Here is a 16,994-nt window from a genome sequence, read left to right on the forward strand (position 1 = left end):
CATTTGCATTAGGTGCATACAATTTATAGAATGAGAACTTTCTAAACCAGTTGCACTAAGCAATGTGTGGTGCACAAATGCTACCATAGTTCATTCAAGGCTGTTCTTAAAATACTCTTTTTTTATGTAATTTGAAAATTAAATGCAAAGCAATTTTAATCTATTAGTTTATATTGAGCTTTTTGACAGTTTGGGGCTGTGCTATTTCTATACTAATTTTTCCAATTTAGTTGTTGAATGTCCAAGGTCGGAGAAGGTTGTGGTTGGTCATTTTGTATTTACCCAGACCTAGTATTTGAGCAGATTTCCTTCAGTCTTTCTCACTGTTTCTTTACCTGTTTAATAATTTGCATATACAGAGGCTCATAATTAATTTGTGCAAGGTAGGGTTCCTGTTTTGTCTTCCGGCAGTATTTATCTTTTAAATAGGACTCTGAGCGGAATATAGCTCTGAAGTTCTTTGAGCTTGATCTGGTAAGGTATTGAACCCCTGTAGATCCCATTTTAATCAATAGGAGTTTCAGGTGCTTAACGCTACATAAGATCCAACCTTTAGGTTGGTGGATTGGGACAGTTTCTCCATCCAGGATTTAGATAATGTCACGGAGAGAACAGGAAAGAAAATGCTGAAGATACACAGTACTTCAGTTTACTTCCCAAGAACTGGTTTTGCCTTTGTGTGGTTTTCATTAATGGGATCACACTTGCCTCCTAAGCTTTAGAGGTTCTGTCACTTCAGAAGTGCAGTTAAATTGCTAATTAGGACGGTGGCTGTTTTTTAACAGGGGTTCCAGTGTCCCTGAAAATGATCGACTGGCTTCAATAGCAGCTGAGTTGCAGTTTAGGTCCCTGAGCCGTCACTCAAGTCCCACTGAGGATCGAGAAGGTGATTATTTCGATAACAGATTGTGATCTGGATCTGCAAATGATTAATGTGATTAATGAACGTATTGTCTCTCTCCTGACCCAGGTCCATAGAATTCCTTTATCAACTCTTTATTTCTAAACAGGTCTTTACTGTGTTAGATTTAAATTAATGACCAAATTTTCAAATTAGGCTGCCTACGTTTTCCCAAATATGTATGTGTGGGCTTTTTTTTTGTATGTAGCTTGTTTGGCTTTTTTAATAAACCCGTGGGGTGTTCCACTACAGCAGGGTGGGCAAATATTTTGGCCCGAGGGCCACATCGAGGAATAGGAATTGTATGGTGGGTCATGAATGCTCACAAAATTGGGGTTGGAGTGCGGGAGGGGTCCAGGCTCTGGGGTGGGGCTGGGGATAAGGATTGTAGGGTGTAGGAGGGTGCTCTGGGCTGGGACCGAGGGGGTTTGGAGGGTAGGAGGGGGATCAGGGCTGGGGTTGGGGCGTGGGGAGAGGTTCAGGAGTTCAGGCTCCGAGCGGCGCTTACCTCATGCGGCTCCTAGAAGCAATGGCATGTCCCTTCTCTGGCTCCTACATGGAGGCACAGCCAGGCGGCTCTGCACGCTGCCCCGCCTGCAGGCACCACCCATTGGAGTGCCAGAGGGGGCCATTGGAGTGCACAGGAGCCAGAGTGGAGCCATGCCGCGGCTTCTGGGAGCTGCTTGGTGCGGATTCCGGGAGCTGCCTGGTGCAGCCCCTGCGCCCCAGACAGAGTGCAGGAGCAGGGCCCAGCCGTGTGGTGCGGCCCCCAACCCAGTGCCCCGGCCAGAGTGGTGCGGCTTGCGGGCCATAGTTTGCCCACTCCTGCACTACAGCATTCAAAATGAGATTGATACCATAGTGACATTTTGTTGGAATATCCCCTGTATCAGTGACTAGATCTACTCTTCTCGCACACCTTCTCAGCACAGTAACCTGGCTGTGAGGTGAGGATTTCTCAGGCTGTGGATCAGAAGCAAAGACTGTAGCTGCTATTGCAGCATCAGTGTTACAGGTAAGTCCCCAGAGCCAGTACTTGCACCCATCACTAGTGGGGAGAAATGACTGGATCCACATGTTGGTAGATTGATTGATCTGGGCCTCTCCTCCTCCTCAGGAGGTTTCTCTGACCCCTCATATTCTTAGGCATATAAGTGAAATATATTTAAACAACTTCCTTAGAAAATAAACTTGTTCATTAAGAAGTTTCATTTTATATTTTGTATGACGGACAATGGACTTCTCCAGTATTTCAGCCATCACTTATGACTGGAGTTTGAGTATAGTAGATTGTGTTGTCTGTTTCCAAATTGGAAGAAACGTTTAACAAACAATTGAACTTTTAAAGAATATTTTTTGATTTGCTTGGTTTGCCTGATCATTGCCTTTTACCTGTGCCTGATTTTGAAGGGGAGACTAACTAGGTTGGATTGACTATTTATAAACAATTTTGCAATGCAAAGTCACTTTTTATGTATACAGATGCTGAATTTCTGCCGTGTGTTATATATAACTATTTCTAAAGATACTAAATTGTCTTAAAGTTCAAAGAATGTAACTAGATGTAGTGTTGCCTCAAATACCATAACGAAGATCAGTGTGAGTTGTTAAATTATCAGGTGTTTTAATCCTGAAATGTAAAATGTAAGATTTTGTTGTTGAATATGGCAACACTGTTAATAACTTAAAAGTAGTATGAAAACAAACAATTTTTAGGCAATATAATATAATTTCTCACATTACTGTTTTTACAGAACCATTGTATCCTAAAGGAGACTTGAGTGGATCAGCCCGAAGGAGTTGGGAGCTTCGAACTCTCATCAATCAGACCAAAGGTAAGAGAGAAAGGAACACTACATAATGCAGTATATTTCAAGCTTAGCTAAGTCTGTATATTTAAAAAAAAAATCCTTAATGTTGTATTTCAGAAAAATACTCATTTCTGATATCAGAGGAGTTTAAAAAAAGAACAGTATGTCGTCTTTGAGGCATTATCTACTGTTCTTGATATACAAAATTAATATTAATAGTTGCCAACATACTTATTATCATCAGTTGATAGAAGACATTTTTGAGAAGTTGAGTTTACATGAAATCTCTAGATCTAGAGGTTCATAAAGAAGTTAGAGGTTCACACAAAACTTCAGAATTATTTAAACTTGAGAAAAGTTCTCAAATCTACATGAAGTAAAATCTTAAACTTCTTCCTTCCCCTGTTTCATTATGGTAATGAACTCAACTGTATTAATATCCAAACTAATGATCAGTGCTTTAATTAAAGGCTAAACGAAGATAAATCATATTGTAAGTTTATTACTTCAGTGCAGCTATCTTCTTTGAATTATGTTGGTGGGAATTAAAATTATGTTAGTGGGAATTAAAAATAGTTCAGTATTTTCATCTAAGTTGCAAAGTAAGAAGTTTCATATGAAACCGGAACATATATCTTCTGCTTTCCTTAGTTCCAGCTTCCTTATTGTTTGAACTTCTGTTAAGAAAATAGTTGCATTGTACATCATAACACTTGTTCAACGTGGTCTCATCATAATACAGTAGTGGCAAAGGAGTAGACATGCCATTCAAACGTAGGGGTGTAGGTCTCTGAATCAATGAATTTGTGCACTGCTTTTTTTAGACACCGCTTCCAAGCAAGGACCTATTGATGCTGTTCAGAAGTCTGTCCGATTGTTTGAAGAAAAGAGATACAGAGAAATGAGGCGAAAGAACATAATTGGCCAAGTCTGTGATACCCCCAAATCTTATGATAATATCATGCATGTAGGTCTAAGGAAGGTGACCTTCAAGTGGCAGAGAGGAAACAAAATTGGTAAGTCTGTAATGGACTTGTCATGTAGCTTAAATTACTGTATTCAGACCTTGTTTCACCTTAAGATTTACATTTGAAATCTTGCATCTTGGTGTAGATATTAAAGTTTGTTTTACTACACAAGGAAGATTTACAGAATATTAAACACAGAATACTATTGGAACTAGCATTTCCTATATAGCATTTACTGCGATATCGTCACTGGTCAAGTAGTTAGAAACAAAAATTGATATGTGACATGAATTAATTCAGTAGCATGTGCTGAACAGCTTCATTTTGTGCTTGATCCTGCAATCTCTGAACATGTGACATCCTCAGGGCCATACAGGTAGTATATATATATTGTGTGGGTGCGGCCCACATAACTCATAAAGAGCTGCATATGTGGCCCACAATGATAAAATGCGTTGAGAGCCACTGTTGTAGGGTATTCTGCACATGGAAAGATTGCGAGGTTAAGTGCAACACATGTTGGCACTAACTTCAGTAGACTAGTTTCACTTACTGATGTAGTCGCTATTGGCCACACTTGAGAGAGATGATTATTTCCCCACTGATTCTGACTGTATATGTCTCAGACTATTACTGCATAATCATGAGAAGGTTCTACTCCCGATAAAGCATAGAGTTAATATGCGTATCTTTTAATCAACTTGAACATAGGATTATAATTGCTTTATTATGTTGAACAAGCATTACAAGTTGAAATATTTTTGAAATAAAAAAGGAAATCAAGGAAGAAAATCTGCCAGGCTGAGAAGTGTGTTTGAGCTGTTAATTGTTTTTATTGTACTTCTATAGGTGAAGGCCAGTATGGGAAAGTCTATACGTGTATCAGTGTTGACACTGGTGAACTGATGGCCATGAAAGAAGTGAGTACATTACCTACAAGTGCCACTGCTATTTAATTTTAATGATGCATATGCTGTTTCTATAACCATGTATGCATAAGTTTAGTTGGCAGGTCTCCTTGTCAGTGCATTGTTGACAGATGGGTAGAGCAGAGGAAATGGGAAGGAGAGTTCCTACTTCAGATAGGCTGTCATAGAACTTTTCTGTAAAGTCCAGGTTAGTCCTAAATTATCAGTATATACATAAGTAAATCTATGTATGAATTGAAACCTTCTGTCTGTTTTATATTACATTTTGCTTGATAAGATATTTACCAGTCTTTTTAGTTTTTTTGCATTCATCCTTATACTTACATTTGGAAGGTTGCCTTGGTGTGACTGGCTTCCAGCAATTCCGCTGACAGCCACATGACACTAATGAAATTACAGGTTTGGGGCCAAATTCTGTCCCCAGATTTACATGTACAATGCTGTTGTCGAACATTTGTATAAAAGGGTGGAATTAGGCCCTGTTTCTATTGTTCCTATTCCAGTATTCATCCACTGAGCTTGTAACACTGACTCCCAGAAGTTCACCCTGATGTTGTTTAAGAGGAGGTTATCTTTTTCCCATCAGGAGCTCTCCCTGTCCCTCTTAGCCTTAGGTGTAATTATTTAATTTTTCTAGATATCAACTGATATATTCATTCAAGAGAGTGCATTGAGCAAAGACTACAGTTAGTGCAAGAGAGACTCACGCTTGCTGATGGACCTCACATTGATGGGTTAAATATTTAGTACCGGTATATTATTTTCCTTATGCTGTTTTCTAGCACTTAGAATCTTATTCCTCACCAATTGTTTTCAAAATATTCATTCCTCATTGGGGATTTATGTACAAGCTATGTTTGAACTTTTCAGTACAGAGTCTCCTTGAGTATAAAAAAGGTTCAGAGGTTTTTTTGGTTTTGTTTTTTTAATACTGATTGAAAAACAATGTTTTTTCCGTCTATGTGTTTCTTCAGACTTTAAAAAAGAAAGCCTTTCTGAGTAAAGGAGAAACTTTTGAAACTTCAGTCCAAAATATATTATTAGCAAAGCTTCATAAACCACTGAAATAAGGGTTAGAATAGATATCTCAAATATCACTAACATCAGCAAAAATGATGGGGAGTGCTTGTTTACAAATACACATCGTACCTTCATAATTTTGAAACTTGAGAGAAGTATTTGACAAAGAAAAGTATATGAACTTTCTTTGTCACTGTTATTACCTTTTTATAATTAAGTTTATCACTGTTTACCAAAGTATGAAACCTCATGTTCTGAAATTGTTATACGGAAGCAACCAATCATAATGTCCTTGCAACACTATGTACCTTTACTTTTTCTTAAGGTTGTCACTAACTTGGTGTATTAAGTTTTTTCTGATCTCTGACCACACAATAAAAGTAATTTTTACTAAGCGTTTTGTTTGACTTAGTCATATGTTGACTAGGAAAAGAGGAAATCACTTTTTCAGAAGAAATTTTTTTGCTAATTTGTATTAGCAAAAAAAAAAAGAAAAATCCATGACAAGGCATCATTGGGATATTAATGAAAACTGCTCTTTTAGTCAAAGCCTCCTGACTCTGTGCCTCCTTCCATTCCACATCTTACTCTTGGAAAAGCCTCAGCTAAACTGTGCACATGAATCACACCTGGAGTTGCAGCTAACAAGAGATGTTAAGAGTAACAAGAAGGGTTTCTTGAGGTATGTTAGCAACAAGAAGAAAGTCAAGGAAAGTGTTAATTCCTTACTGAATGAGGGAGGCAACCTAGTGACAGAGGATGTGGAAAAAGCTAATGTACTCTATGGTTTTTTTGCCTCTGTCTTCATGAACAAGGTCAGCTCCCAGACTGCTGCACTGGGCAGCACGGGGAGGAGGTGACCAGCCCTCTGTGAAGGCAGAAGTGGTTCGGGACTATTTAGAAAAGCTGGACGAGCACAAGTCCATGGGGCTGGATGTGCTGCATCCGAGAGTGCTAAAGGAGTTGCCGGATGTGATTGCAGAGCCATTGGCCCTTATCTTTGAAAAGTCATGGCAATGGGGGGAAGTCCCGGACGATTGGAAAAAGGCTAATGTAGTGCCCATCTATAAAAAAGGGAAGAAGGAGGATCCTGGGAACTACAGGCCAGTCAGCCTCACCTCAGTCCCTGGAAAAATCATGGAGCAGGTCCTCAAGGAATCAATTCTGAAGCACTTAGAGGAGAGGAAAGTGATCAGGAACAGTCAGCATGGATTCACCAAGGGCAAGTCATGCCTGACTAATCTAATTGCCTACTATGACAAGATAACTGGCTCTGTGGATGAGGGGAAAGCAGTGGACGTGTTGTTCCTTGACTTTAGCAAAGCTTTTGGCACGGTCTCCCACAGTATTCTTGCCAGCAAGTTAAAGTAGTATGGGCTGGATGAATGGATTATAAGGAAGATAGAAAGTTGGCTAGATTGTCGGGCTCACTGGGTAGTGATCAATGGCTCCATGTCTAGTTGGCAGCCGGTATCAAGTGGAGTGCCCCAAGGGTTGGTCCTGGGACCGGTTTTGTTCAATATCTTCATAAATGATCTGGAGGATGGTGTGGATTGCACCCTCAGCAAGTTTGCGGATGACACTAAACTGGGAGGAGAGGTAGATACGCTGGAGGGTAGGGATAGGATACAGAGGGACTTAAACAAATTGGAGGATTGGGCCAAAAGAAATCTGATGAGGTTCAACAAGGACAAGTGCAGAGTCCTGCACTTAGGACGGAAGAATCCAATGCACCGCTACAGACTAGGGACCGAATGGCTCGGCAGCAGTTCTGCAGAAAAGGACCTAGGGGTTATAGTGGACGGGAAGCTGGATATGAGTCAACAGTGTGCTCTTGTTGCCAAGAAGGCCAATGGCATTTTGGGATGTGTAGGTAGGGGCATTGCCAGCAGATCGAGGGACGTGATCGTTCCCCTCTATTCGACACTGGTGAGGCCTCATCTGGAATACTGTGTCCAGTTTTGGGCCCCACACTACAAGAAGGATGTGGAAAAATTGGAGAGAGTCCAGCGGAGGGCAACAAAAATGATTAGGGGCCTGGAACACATGACTTATGAGGAGAGGCTGAGGGAACTGGGATTGTTTAGTCTGCAGAAGAGAAGAATGAGGGGGGATTTGATAGCTGCTTTCAGCTACTTGAAAGGGGGTTCCAAAGAGGATGGATCTAGACTGTTCTCAGTGGTAGCTGATGACAGAACAAGGAGTAATGGTCTCAAGTTGCAGTGGGGGAGATTTAGGTTGGATATTAGGAAAAACTTTTTCACTAGGAGGGTGGTGAAACACTGGAATGCGTTACCTAGGGAGGTGGTGGAATCTCCTTCCTTTGAGGTTTTTAAGGTCAGGCTTGAGAAAGCCCTGGCTGGGATGATTTAGTTGGGGATTGGTCCTGCTTTGAGGAAGAGGTTGGACTAGATGACCTCCTGAGGTCCCTTCGAACCCTGATATTCTATGATATGAAGGAAACTCCTCTTCCAAATCCCTCTTGGCAGCCTGCTTCTTCATGAAGCCTTTGTACACTGATCTCGCCGGTGTTGTTTCAAGGCCTTCTTGTATTTAACCTGTTGTGTTCTAGATCATATCTGTCTGAGTCAGGTTGCAAGCTCCTTAGAGCAAAGGTCTTGGGTTTTTTTTTGTTGGTTTTTTTAAGTGACAACACCCTATTCCAATAGATGTCTATAAATCATCATATCCCCAAATCTTTTCCCAGAAATATCAAAAGACGTCTGTAGATGGCTTCTTAGCTATTCCTCTCTTGGTTGTTTTTCTATTTCACACTTACGTTAATAGCAGCAATAATGAAAAATAATCACTTTTGCAGATAAGATTTCAACCGAACGATCACAAAACCATCAAAGAAACTGCAGATGAACTGAAAATTTTTGAAGGGATCAAGCACCCTAATCTGGTTCGTTACTTTGGTGTGGAGCTCCACAGGGTAAGCAAACGTTCATCACTGGATTTTCATAAGTTAGGAGAGAACCTTTAAGAGTTCAGAAATGGAGTCGTGTGTTCTACACCACAAGTTATCTCATTTCTGAGAACTGTAATTTTGCCTAATTATCCAGGAAATCTCTATGAACTGCATCATTTCTGTCTTCCCTGACTCTAGAATTCTTCCTGAAACGTAAGTTGTAGAAAGCTGTTAGACATCAAAGCACTAAAACCCACCCTACTAGTAACAGCAAAGGACACACAAGTGTCTTAGCACTCCTGCCCACCCCCCAAAAGCATGTTAGCTTGTGTGAAATCTTCATGTGCAAATTAGGTATGTAAACACTTCAAAAAAGACAACATTTTCAAACAGCTAACATTTGTTACCTATAGTGACCATACCACAGACTTTTCAGCATCTTTTCATGAGAAACTAAAACTGCAAAATAGTGAGGAGTTAGAGAACTGAGACATCCTTAGTAGAGGTGCAGAAACTGGAAGCTGGCCCACAGAGCAATTGAAACATTCCATCATAGCAGAACCGGCAAAAGAGGGGATAAAATTACTAATCTTGTTTACTACTTGCTAGTTTACAAAATTTTCTTTTTAAAATGTGACTGTAGTTCTTAAGCTATGGAAACATTGTAAGTATATTATCTTATTCTAGTATTACAAAGTGCTCTACTTGCTATTTGGGCGATACCAAGAACCCCTCATCTATAACTTGTAGTATTTGGTGTCACAACTAACTTTATAGTTACAGAATTACATGCATGGGAGATCTTATGCATATATGAAAGAGAATGTAAAACTCATTTGCAGCAAGGGATGAGGTTAGATATTAGGGAAAACTTTCTGACTCCAAGGATAGTGAAGTACTGGAATCGGTTACTGAGTGGGATTGTGGAATCCCCATCAGTGGAGGTATTTAAGAACTGGTTAGACCGACATGTGTCAAGGATGGTCTAGGTATACATGGCCCTGCTTCAATGACAGGGGATGGACTCTTGAGGTCCCTTCCAGCCTTTCATTTTTATGATTCTATGATACAGATGTTCAGTCTGTAATCTTAGAAAAGTACAATGAAATTTGCATGAAGGCCTGGTTGTCCAGGTTATCCCAATTGAAACTGACCCCTCTCAAAAAACAAACAAATAAATAAATAACCCTGCCAGTGTAAAAATAATGCAGGCAGAAGTCCAGCAGCAGGGGGGCTATCTGGTTTATTGCATAGAATGCAGCATGTATAATTACTGCCTTGTGGGCCGATGGCAACTCATGTCCCTCAGGGACCAAGTATGGGCTCTTGAGAGAGTGGTTGAACTGGAGGAGCTAAAGAAGACAGAGGTACAGAAATGAGACTTTCCAGGACACAGTAGTGAAGTCCCATCCCCAGTCTGACAGCCTCTGTGCTGTTGAGGTGGAAGAAGAATCTCAAGCTGGAGTGCAGAGAAATGATCCCATAGTTGGGACCATCCTTCCAGATGATGTCACGGTATCCTCTCGCACTGAGGATACCTCTCTGGGAGAGGGAACCTCAGTTATTAGGAAGAAACAGGTAATAGTAGTTGGGAGTTTGATTTTTAGAAATGAAGATAGCTGGGTTTGTGATGACCGGGAGAACTGCATGGCAAATGGCCTGCCAGGTGCGAAGGCTGTGGACCTCTAAAGAAATCTAGATAGACCTATGTGCAGAGCTGCGGAGGAGCTGGTGGTCACAGTTCATGAAGGTACCAGTGACACAGGGAAAGGTAGGAGAGAGGTCCTGGAGGCCAAATTTAAGCTGCTAGGTAAGCGATTAAAGTCCAGGACCTCCATGGTAACATTCTCTGAAATGCTTCCAGTTCCATGTGCAGGGCCAGTTAGACAAGCAAACTGCAGGGTCTCAGTGCATAGGTGAGACAATGGTGTTTGGAGGAGGAACCCAGGAGCAACTGGGGAACCTTTTGGGAAAGGAGGAGCCTATACAGCAAGGATGGGCTCCACCTAAACCAAAACAGAATCAGACTGCTGGTATGTAAAATTAAAAAGGTTGTAGAGGAGTTTTTAAACTGAGGGAGAGCTGACAAATGCGAAGGAGCACATGATTAAGACACACCTATCCCTTAGGGGAGGAATTATTAAAGGGGATACGCCTATCTTCTGAAGAGGAGTGGCTAGAAGTTGAAAAAGCACAGGTAGGAACTGAAGAGAAACCGTGAAATGAAAGAGTCCCATTCAGAAGGCAAACAATATTGACAATTTTATAAGTGCTTGTATACAAATACAAGAAGTCTAAATACTAAGATGGGTGAAGTTGAGTGCCTGCTATTAAAGGAGGATATTGATATAACAGGCATCCCATAAACTTAGTGGAAGAATGATAATCTGTTAGCCAGTAATACCAGAGTATAAAATATATAGGAATGACAGAATAGGTCACGTTGGTGGGGGAGTTGCACTATAGGTGAAAGAAAGCATAAAGCTACATATAATAAAAATCTTAAATGAAACAAACAGTACCACAGAATCTCTGTGGATAGAAATTCCATGTTTGAACAGTAAGAGTATAGTAGTAGCAATATCCTACCAACCACTTGACCAGGATGGTGATTGTGAAATAATCAGGGAGATTAGAGGCTACCAAACCAGAAAACCCCATAATAAAGGGGGAATTTCAATTATTCTCATATTGACTTGGGTGCATGTCATCACAGGATAGGTTGCAGAGATAAAATTTCTAGACACCATTAATGACTTCTTGGGGCAGCTAGTCCTGGAACGCAAAAGGGGAGAGGCAGTTCTTGATTTAGTCCTAAGCGGCACACAGGATCTAGTTCAGGAGGTGAATATAGCTGAACCACTTGATAATAGCGACCATAATTTAATTAAATTGAATATTGTTGTAGGAGGGAAAAATACCAAAGATATCCACCACAGTACCATTTAATTTCAAAAGGGGGAACCCTACACAAAAATGAAGAGGCTAGTAAAATGGAAATTAAAAGTAACAGTCATCAGAATGAAATGCTTGCAAGCTACATGGAAACTTTTAAAAAACATCATAATAGAGGCTCAAACTATATATATACCCCAAATTTAAAAAAAACAGCAAGAGGACTAAAAAAGACACGGCCACAGCTAAACAACAAAGTAAAAGGCATCCTTTAAAAATTGAAAGTCAAATACTACTGACAAAAATAGAAAGGAGCGTAAATTCTGGCAAGTCAAGTATAAAAGTATAATTAGGCAGGCCAAACAAGAATTTGAAGAGCAACTAGCAAAAGACACAAAAACTAACAGCAGAAAATGTAAGCACATTAGAAGCAGGAAGCCTGCCAAACAATCAGTGGGGCCACTGGATGATTGAGGTGCTAAAAGAACACTCAAGGGGGTATGTGTACACTGCAGATAAAAACCTGCACTAGCCTGTGCCAGCCTACTCAGGCTTGCGGGGCTCAGTCTGCAGGGCTGTTTAATTGCAGTGCAGAATTCCAGGCTTGGGATACTCCCACCTCGCAGGATTCTAGAAACCCCAGAAGTCTACATTGCAAATAAACAATTGCCCAAGCTCCGCAAGCCCAAGTCTAATTGCATTGTAGACATATGCAGGGAAGAAAATAAGGCCATTGCAGAGAAGCTAAATAAATTCTTTGCATCAATTTTCACTGCAGAGGATGTGAGGCAGATGCCCACATCTGAGCCATTCTTTTTATGTGAGAATTCTGAGGAACTGTCTCAGATGTTAGTAGAGGAGGGTTTGGAATAAATTCAACAGTAATAAGTCACCAGGGCTATATGGTATTCACTCAAGAGTTCTGAAGGAACTCAAATATGAAATTGTAGAACTACTAACTGTGGTATGTAAACTCTTGCTTAAGTCAGCCTCTGTACCAGATGACTAGAGGATAGCTAATGAGACACAGATTTTTGAAAAAGTCTTCAGAGGCAATCCTGGCAATTATAGGCCAGTAAACCCACTTTCAGTACCAGGCAAATTGGTTGAAACTATAGTAAAGAACAGAATGATCAGACACATAGACGAACACAATATGTTGGGGAAGAGTCAACAGAGCTTTTTTTAAAGGGAAATCATGCCTCACCAATCTACTAGAATTCTTTGAGGGGGTGAACAAGCAAGTAGACCAGGGGGATCCAGTGGATATAATGTACTTAGATTTTCAGAAAGCCTTTGACATGGTCCCTCACCAAAGGGTCGTAAGCAAAGTAAGCTGTCATGGGAAAAGAGGGAAGGTCCTTTCATAGATTGGTAACTGGTTAAAAGATAGGAAACAAAAGGTAGGAATAAATGGTCAGTTTTCATAGTGAAGAGAGGTAAGTAATGGGGTCTCCCAAGGATCTGTCCTGGGAGCAGTGTCATTCAGCATATTCATAAATGATTTGGAAAAAGGGTAAACAATGAGATGGCAAAGTTTGCAGATAATACAATATTACTCGGATAGTTAACTCCAAAGCAGGCTTCAAAGAGTTACAAAGGGATCTCACAAAACTGTGTGACTGTGCAACAAAATGACAGATGAAATTCAGTGTTGATAAATGCAAAGTAATGCACATTGGAAAACATCATCCCAACTATACATACAAAATGATGGGGTCTAAAGTAGCTGTTACACTCAAGAAAGTGATCTTGGAGTCATTGTGGACGGTTCTCTGAAAACATCCACTAAATATGCAGCGGCAGTCAGAAAAGCTAACAGAATGTTAGGAACCATTAGGAAATGGATGAATAGATAAAACAGAAAATATAAACCCACAGTATTAATCCGTGGTATGGCCACACCTTGAATATTGAGTGGAGTTCTGGTCATCCCATCTCAAAAAAGATTAGATATTGGAAAAACTACAAAAATGATTAGGGGCATGGAGCAGCTTCCATATGGGGAGAGATTTAAAAGACTGGCACTGTTCGGCTTGGAATAGAGGGGAGATTTAACAGAGGTCTATAAAATCTTGATTTGTTTGGAGAAAGTGAACAGGGAAGCATTTACTCCTTCACATGACACAAGAACCATGGATTACTCAAAGAAATTAATAGGCAGCAGGTTTAAAACAAACAAAAGGAAGTACTTCATCACACAATGTGCAATCAATCTGTGGAACTCATTGCTGGGGATGTTATGAAGGCTGAAAGTATGACTGGGTTAAAAAAAAATTAGATAAGTTCATGGAGGATAGATCCATCAATGGCTATTGGCCACAATGGTCAGGGATGCAGCCCTGTGCTCTGGATGTCCCTAACCATCTGACTGCTAGAAGCTGGATCTGGACGATGGAGATAGATCACTCAATAAACTGCTCCATTCTGTTCACTACCTCTGAAGCATCTTGCACTGGCTACTGTCAGAAGACAGGATACTGGGCTAGGTGGACCATTCGTCTGACCCAGTATGGCAGTTCTTGTGACCCTGTTTCACAAATAGCAAGGAAGTGGGAGGGGGCTACGGGTAAACATTAAAATTTGAAAAGAAATTAAGATTAGAAATAAAACCAGCACAGACATCAAAGAAATCTAATTTGGTTCCCACAACAGGAAGAAATGTATATCTTCATGGAGTACTGTGATGAGGGCACTCTGGAAGAGGTGTCAAGACTGGGCCTTCAGGAACATGTCATTAGGCTCTACACGAAGCAAATCACGATTGCTATCAATGTACTACATGAACATGGTATAGTTCATCGGGACATTAAAGGTAAATTGTTTTTTAAAAAAAGTTAAGGTAATGTTGCTTTACGGTGTTGTAAGTAAGGTATTGCCTAAAGCATCTGTGGGGATTTAAGGCAAGTTCTCTGCTCTAGAGCAGTAATTATGTTAACATGCCCTGCCCTAGCACTGGACAGTTGATAAGCTTGCATTACTGGCTATTCACTTTTATTTAACGCATTGAGCTTGAAATGTTGGCACACAGGGTTGCAAAATTAGGGACAAATTCTGCCCCTGGGTGCACTTATGCAACTTCCTTTAAGTTCACTGGAGCCCTGTGGCTCCATCCAGGGACAGAATTTGGTCCTTACACTTCTAACACTAGTATTACTGTAACTTATCTGGTATATTTTTATTCTGGGCTTTTCAAGAAATGATGGAATTCTCTGGGAGTTGAAGAGTATCAAAAAGATAATTTGATCATAATATTTTCTCTGTGGTTCTCAGGGCCCAAGGATTGTAGGATTTCAAAGGGATGATAGAGTCATCATAGTGGTGAAAGGCTGTTGTTTTATGTTAGAGAGATTATGAAAACAAATAGGTTTAAAATTAGTCCTATCCAATGGTTCTCTGATGTTTGTTAGTCTACACACATTTCGCTCTCAGCCGTCTCTTACAATGAACAGGCTGGAGCTACAAAAACTGCAGAATTCTTTGTCATGCTCATAGAAACCTCCTCTATCTCCAGTTTAACTCCTTTTCCCACATGATCAATAGCACGGCTTCTTGTCTCCTGCTCCTTTCAAAACATTCTCCTAGTCTAGCTGTTCTATTTTTGTTTAGTGTGATTTGTCTTCCTCAGCAATGGTAGAGAAACCAGAGAAGGAAAGGAAAAAAATTCACACAAATTATTCCCTGTAAATGCTCAGTTTACAACAAGGCAATGCAACCCAACCATGCTGGGTTTCTATGTCCCTCTTGCTCGCAGGGTTCTGAATCATCGCAGCAGTCTAGGAGATTCCCAGTTGCTCTTGGTCCTTTGGCCTCGTGCTCCTCAGCTGGGAAAGAACTGTCCATGACCCAGAGGCCTTCCACCCAGGTAGGCCACTCTTGAGTTGGCTTTGGCTTTTTTTAGGAGATAATTGCTCTCTCCTCTCCTCCACTACCCTCCCCTAGCATTCTTTCCTTTCCTGTTTTCCCTGCTGGCCAAGGCTTTTTGTCCAGGTGTGAACTCAGCTCTGTATTCCCCATAACCCCATATCTATGGTGATCATTTCTTGTTTAGATAACTATTTAGTAGAAGGTTGCTCCCTCGTGGAAGACCAGGTTAGCTGTGACAAAACCCAAGGCCTGTTACAGAAACTGGGCCTCATGAACAGGGTCAAGATTCCTTTAGTGCCGGTGCAGTGTTTCATTAACGTTGGGACGCAATTCTAGGCTGACAAGGAGGGTGTCTTCCTCTTGTCTAAGAGAAACACTGAAGTGAGAACTTTTATCCAGCAATTCAGGGAGCTGTATCACTACATCATCCAATAGGATCTCCACTAGCTTACCTTCCTAATGTCCAGTATTACAGGAGTGTTCCTTGGGAACATTCCAGCTTCAAATGTTGAAGCTATATCAGATAAGGGTCAGTGCTTGAACTTCCCTAATCCTTAATATTAAAGTAGTGCTCACATGGTGACTGCGGGAAGGTCAGCTATACAAAGGGGGCATCTTTGCACCACTCCTAGTCTGTAATTTCCTTGGATAAATCAGATTAGGGATTTATATAGGTTGCCAGATGGCACATTGTAAATCATCTCCCCCGAACTCATGTTATATACACATGTTCTCAAACTCAGGGCAATGAAACAGACTCTATTCTGTTGTCTTACTAGGGTCCCCATAAAACAAATCAAGTGGTCAAATGCTTCTAATTTTATGTAGAGGGGGGAAAAATCATATAACGGAGAGGCTGAGCTACAGCACATTCCCATAGTATTAGATCCCTAGTGCCCAGCTGGCATCATCTTTTGGTGAATCTTTCTGTTAGCAATAAACACCCAGTTCGTCTTTGAGTGATTGTCCATATATATTCCACTCTTGGTGTTGTATTGGAATCTTTTGCCACTAGTGTCCTTTGGAGCAATGCTTGCACGCTGACTGCTCTTGTGCCTCCCTGCTCTTCCCCACCACTTGAAGATATAAAGGGCAGAGTGGGGCCAGCAGTTTCTCAGTTCCTTCTTTCTGCACATGGCTGCCGGATGGAACTGCACGTAATGCCTCTATCTCTTGCACTTGGCTAGCTTTATTTGAATACAGCTACATATCTTGGCATACACAGCAGTTAATTAATATTAGTAGGTATGTTTTTGGGGGTGCTTTTTTGCGTGTTTATATCTGGTACTAGACTTCAGCCCTTATGGCTGAAACCAAATCTCCCTCTCTAAAATATTGTCCCCCTTGGGAGGGAGCTAATCCCTTCGATGATGGGAATACCAGATGCCTCTTCTGTCTGGGGAAAAAGGCATATTCCTGAAAAGTGTTCAGTCTGTAGATCATTTTCAACACACACTCAGATGGCTGAGGGGAAGCTCCCCTGAAACTTTGCTTATTTGACAAGTCGATGAGACCTGCCTCTGATCCTGGTAAACAGGCCCCTCGAGGGACAGAGCAGTTTTCATTTAAGAGTGCTCCAGTGAGCTGTGGCTCCGTTGATACCTCCCATGTATCTCCTTCTAAAGAGACCTCTTCTGTTTTCCCTGCTCTCAGGTCCTTGTCATCAACTACTGAGAGGTGTGGGAGAGAGCA

At 41.0% G+C, this 16,994-nt stretch overlaps 1 protein-coding gene across 5 annotated transcripts in view; it reads left to right on the forward strand.

Annotated features, from left to right (window-relative positions):
* The window catches only part of MAP3K4 (mitogen-activated protein kinase kinase kinase 4), a 144,482-nt gene that overhangs the window by 113,728 nt on the left and 13,760 nt on the right, over nucleotides 1-16,994 (forward strand). For all 5 annotated transcript variants that reach the window (XM_073337845.1, XM_073337847.1, XM_073337846.1 and 2 more), the window contains 6 exons: nucleotides 786-886; nucleotides 2,656-2,736; nucleotides 3,537-3,728; nucleotides 4,530-4,600; nucleotides 8,448-8,564; nucleotides 14,091-14,250. In XM_073337845.1, the coding sequence (XP_073193946.1) occupies nucleotides 786-886; nucleotides 2,656-2,736; nucleotides 3,537-3,728; nucleotides 4,530-4,600; nucleotides 8,448-8,564; nucleotides 14,091-14,250 (722 nt within the window). The remainder of the gene's footprint in view (nucleotides 1-785; nucleotides 887-2,655; nucleotides 2,737-3,536; nucleotides 3,729-4,529; nucleotides 4,601-8,447; nucleotides 8,565-14,090; nucleotides 14,251-16,994) is intronic.

The sequence above is a fragment of the Lepidochelys kempii genome, chromosome 3 (genome assembly GCF_965140265.1).
Source record: "Lepidochelys kempii isolate rLepKem1 chromosome 3, rLepKem1.hap2, whole genome shotgun sequence".
In the NCBI taxonomy this organism is placed as follows: Eukaryota; Metazoa; Chordata; order Testudines; family Cheloniidae; genus Lepidochelys; species Lepidochelys kempii.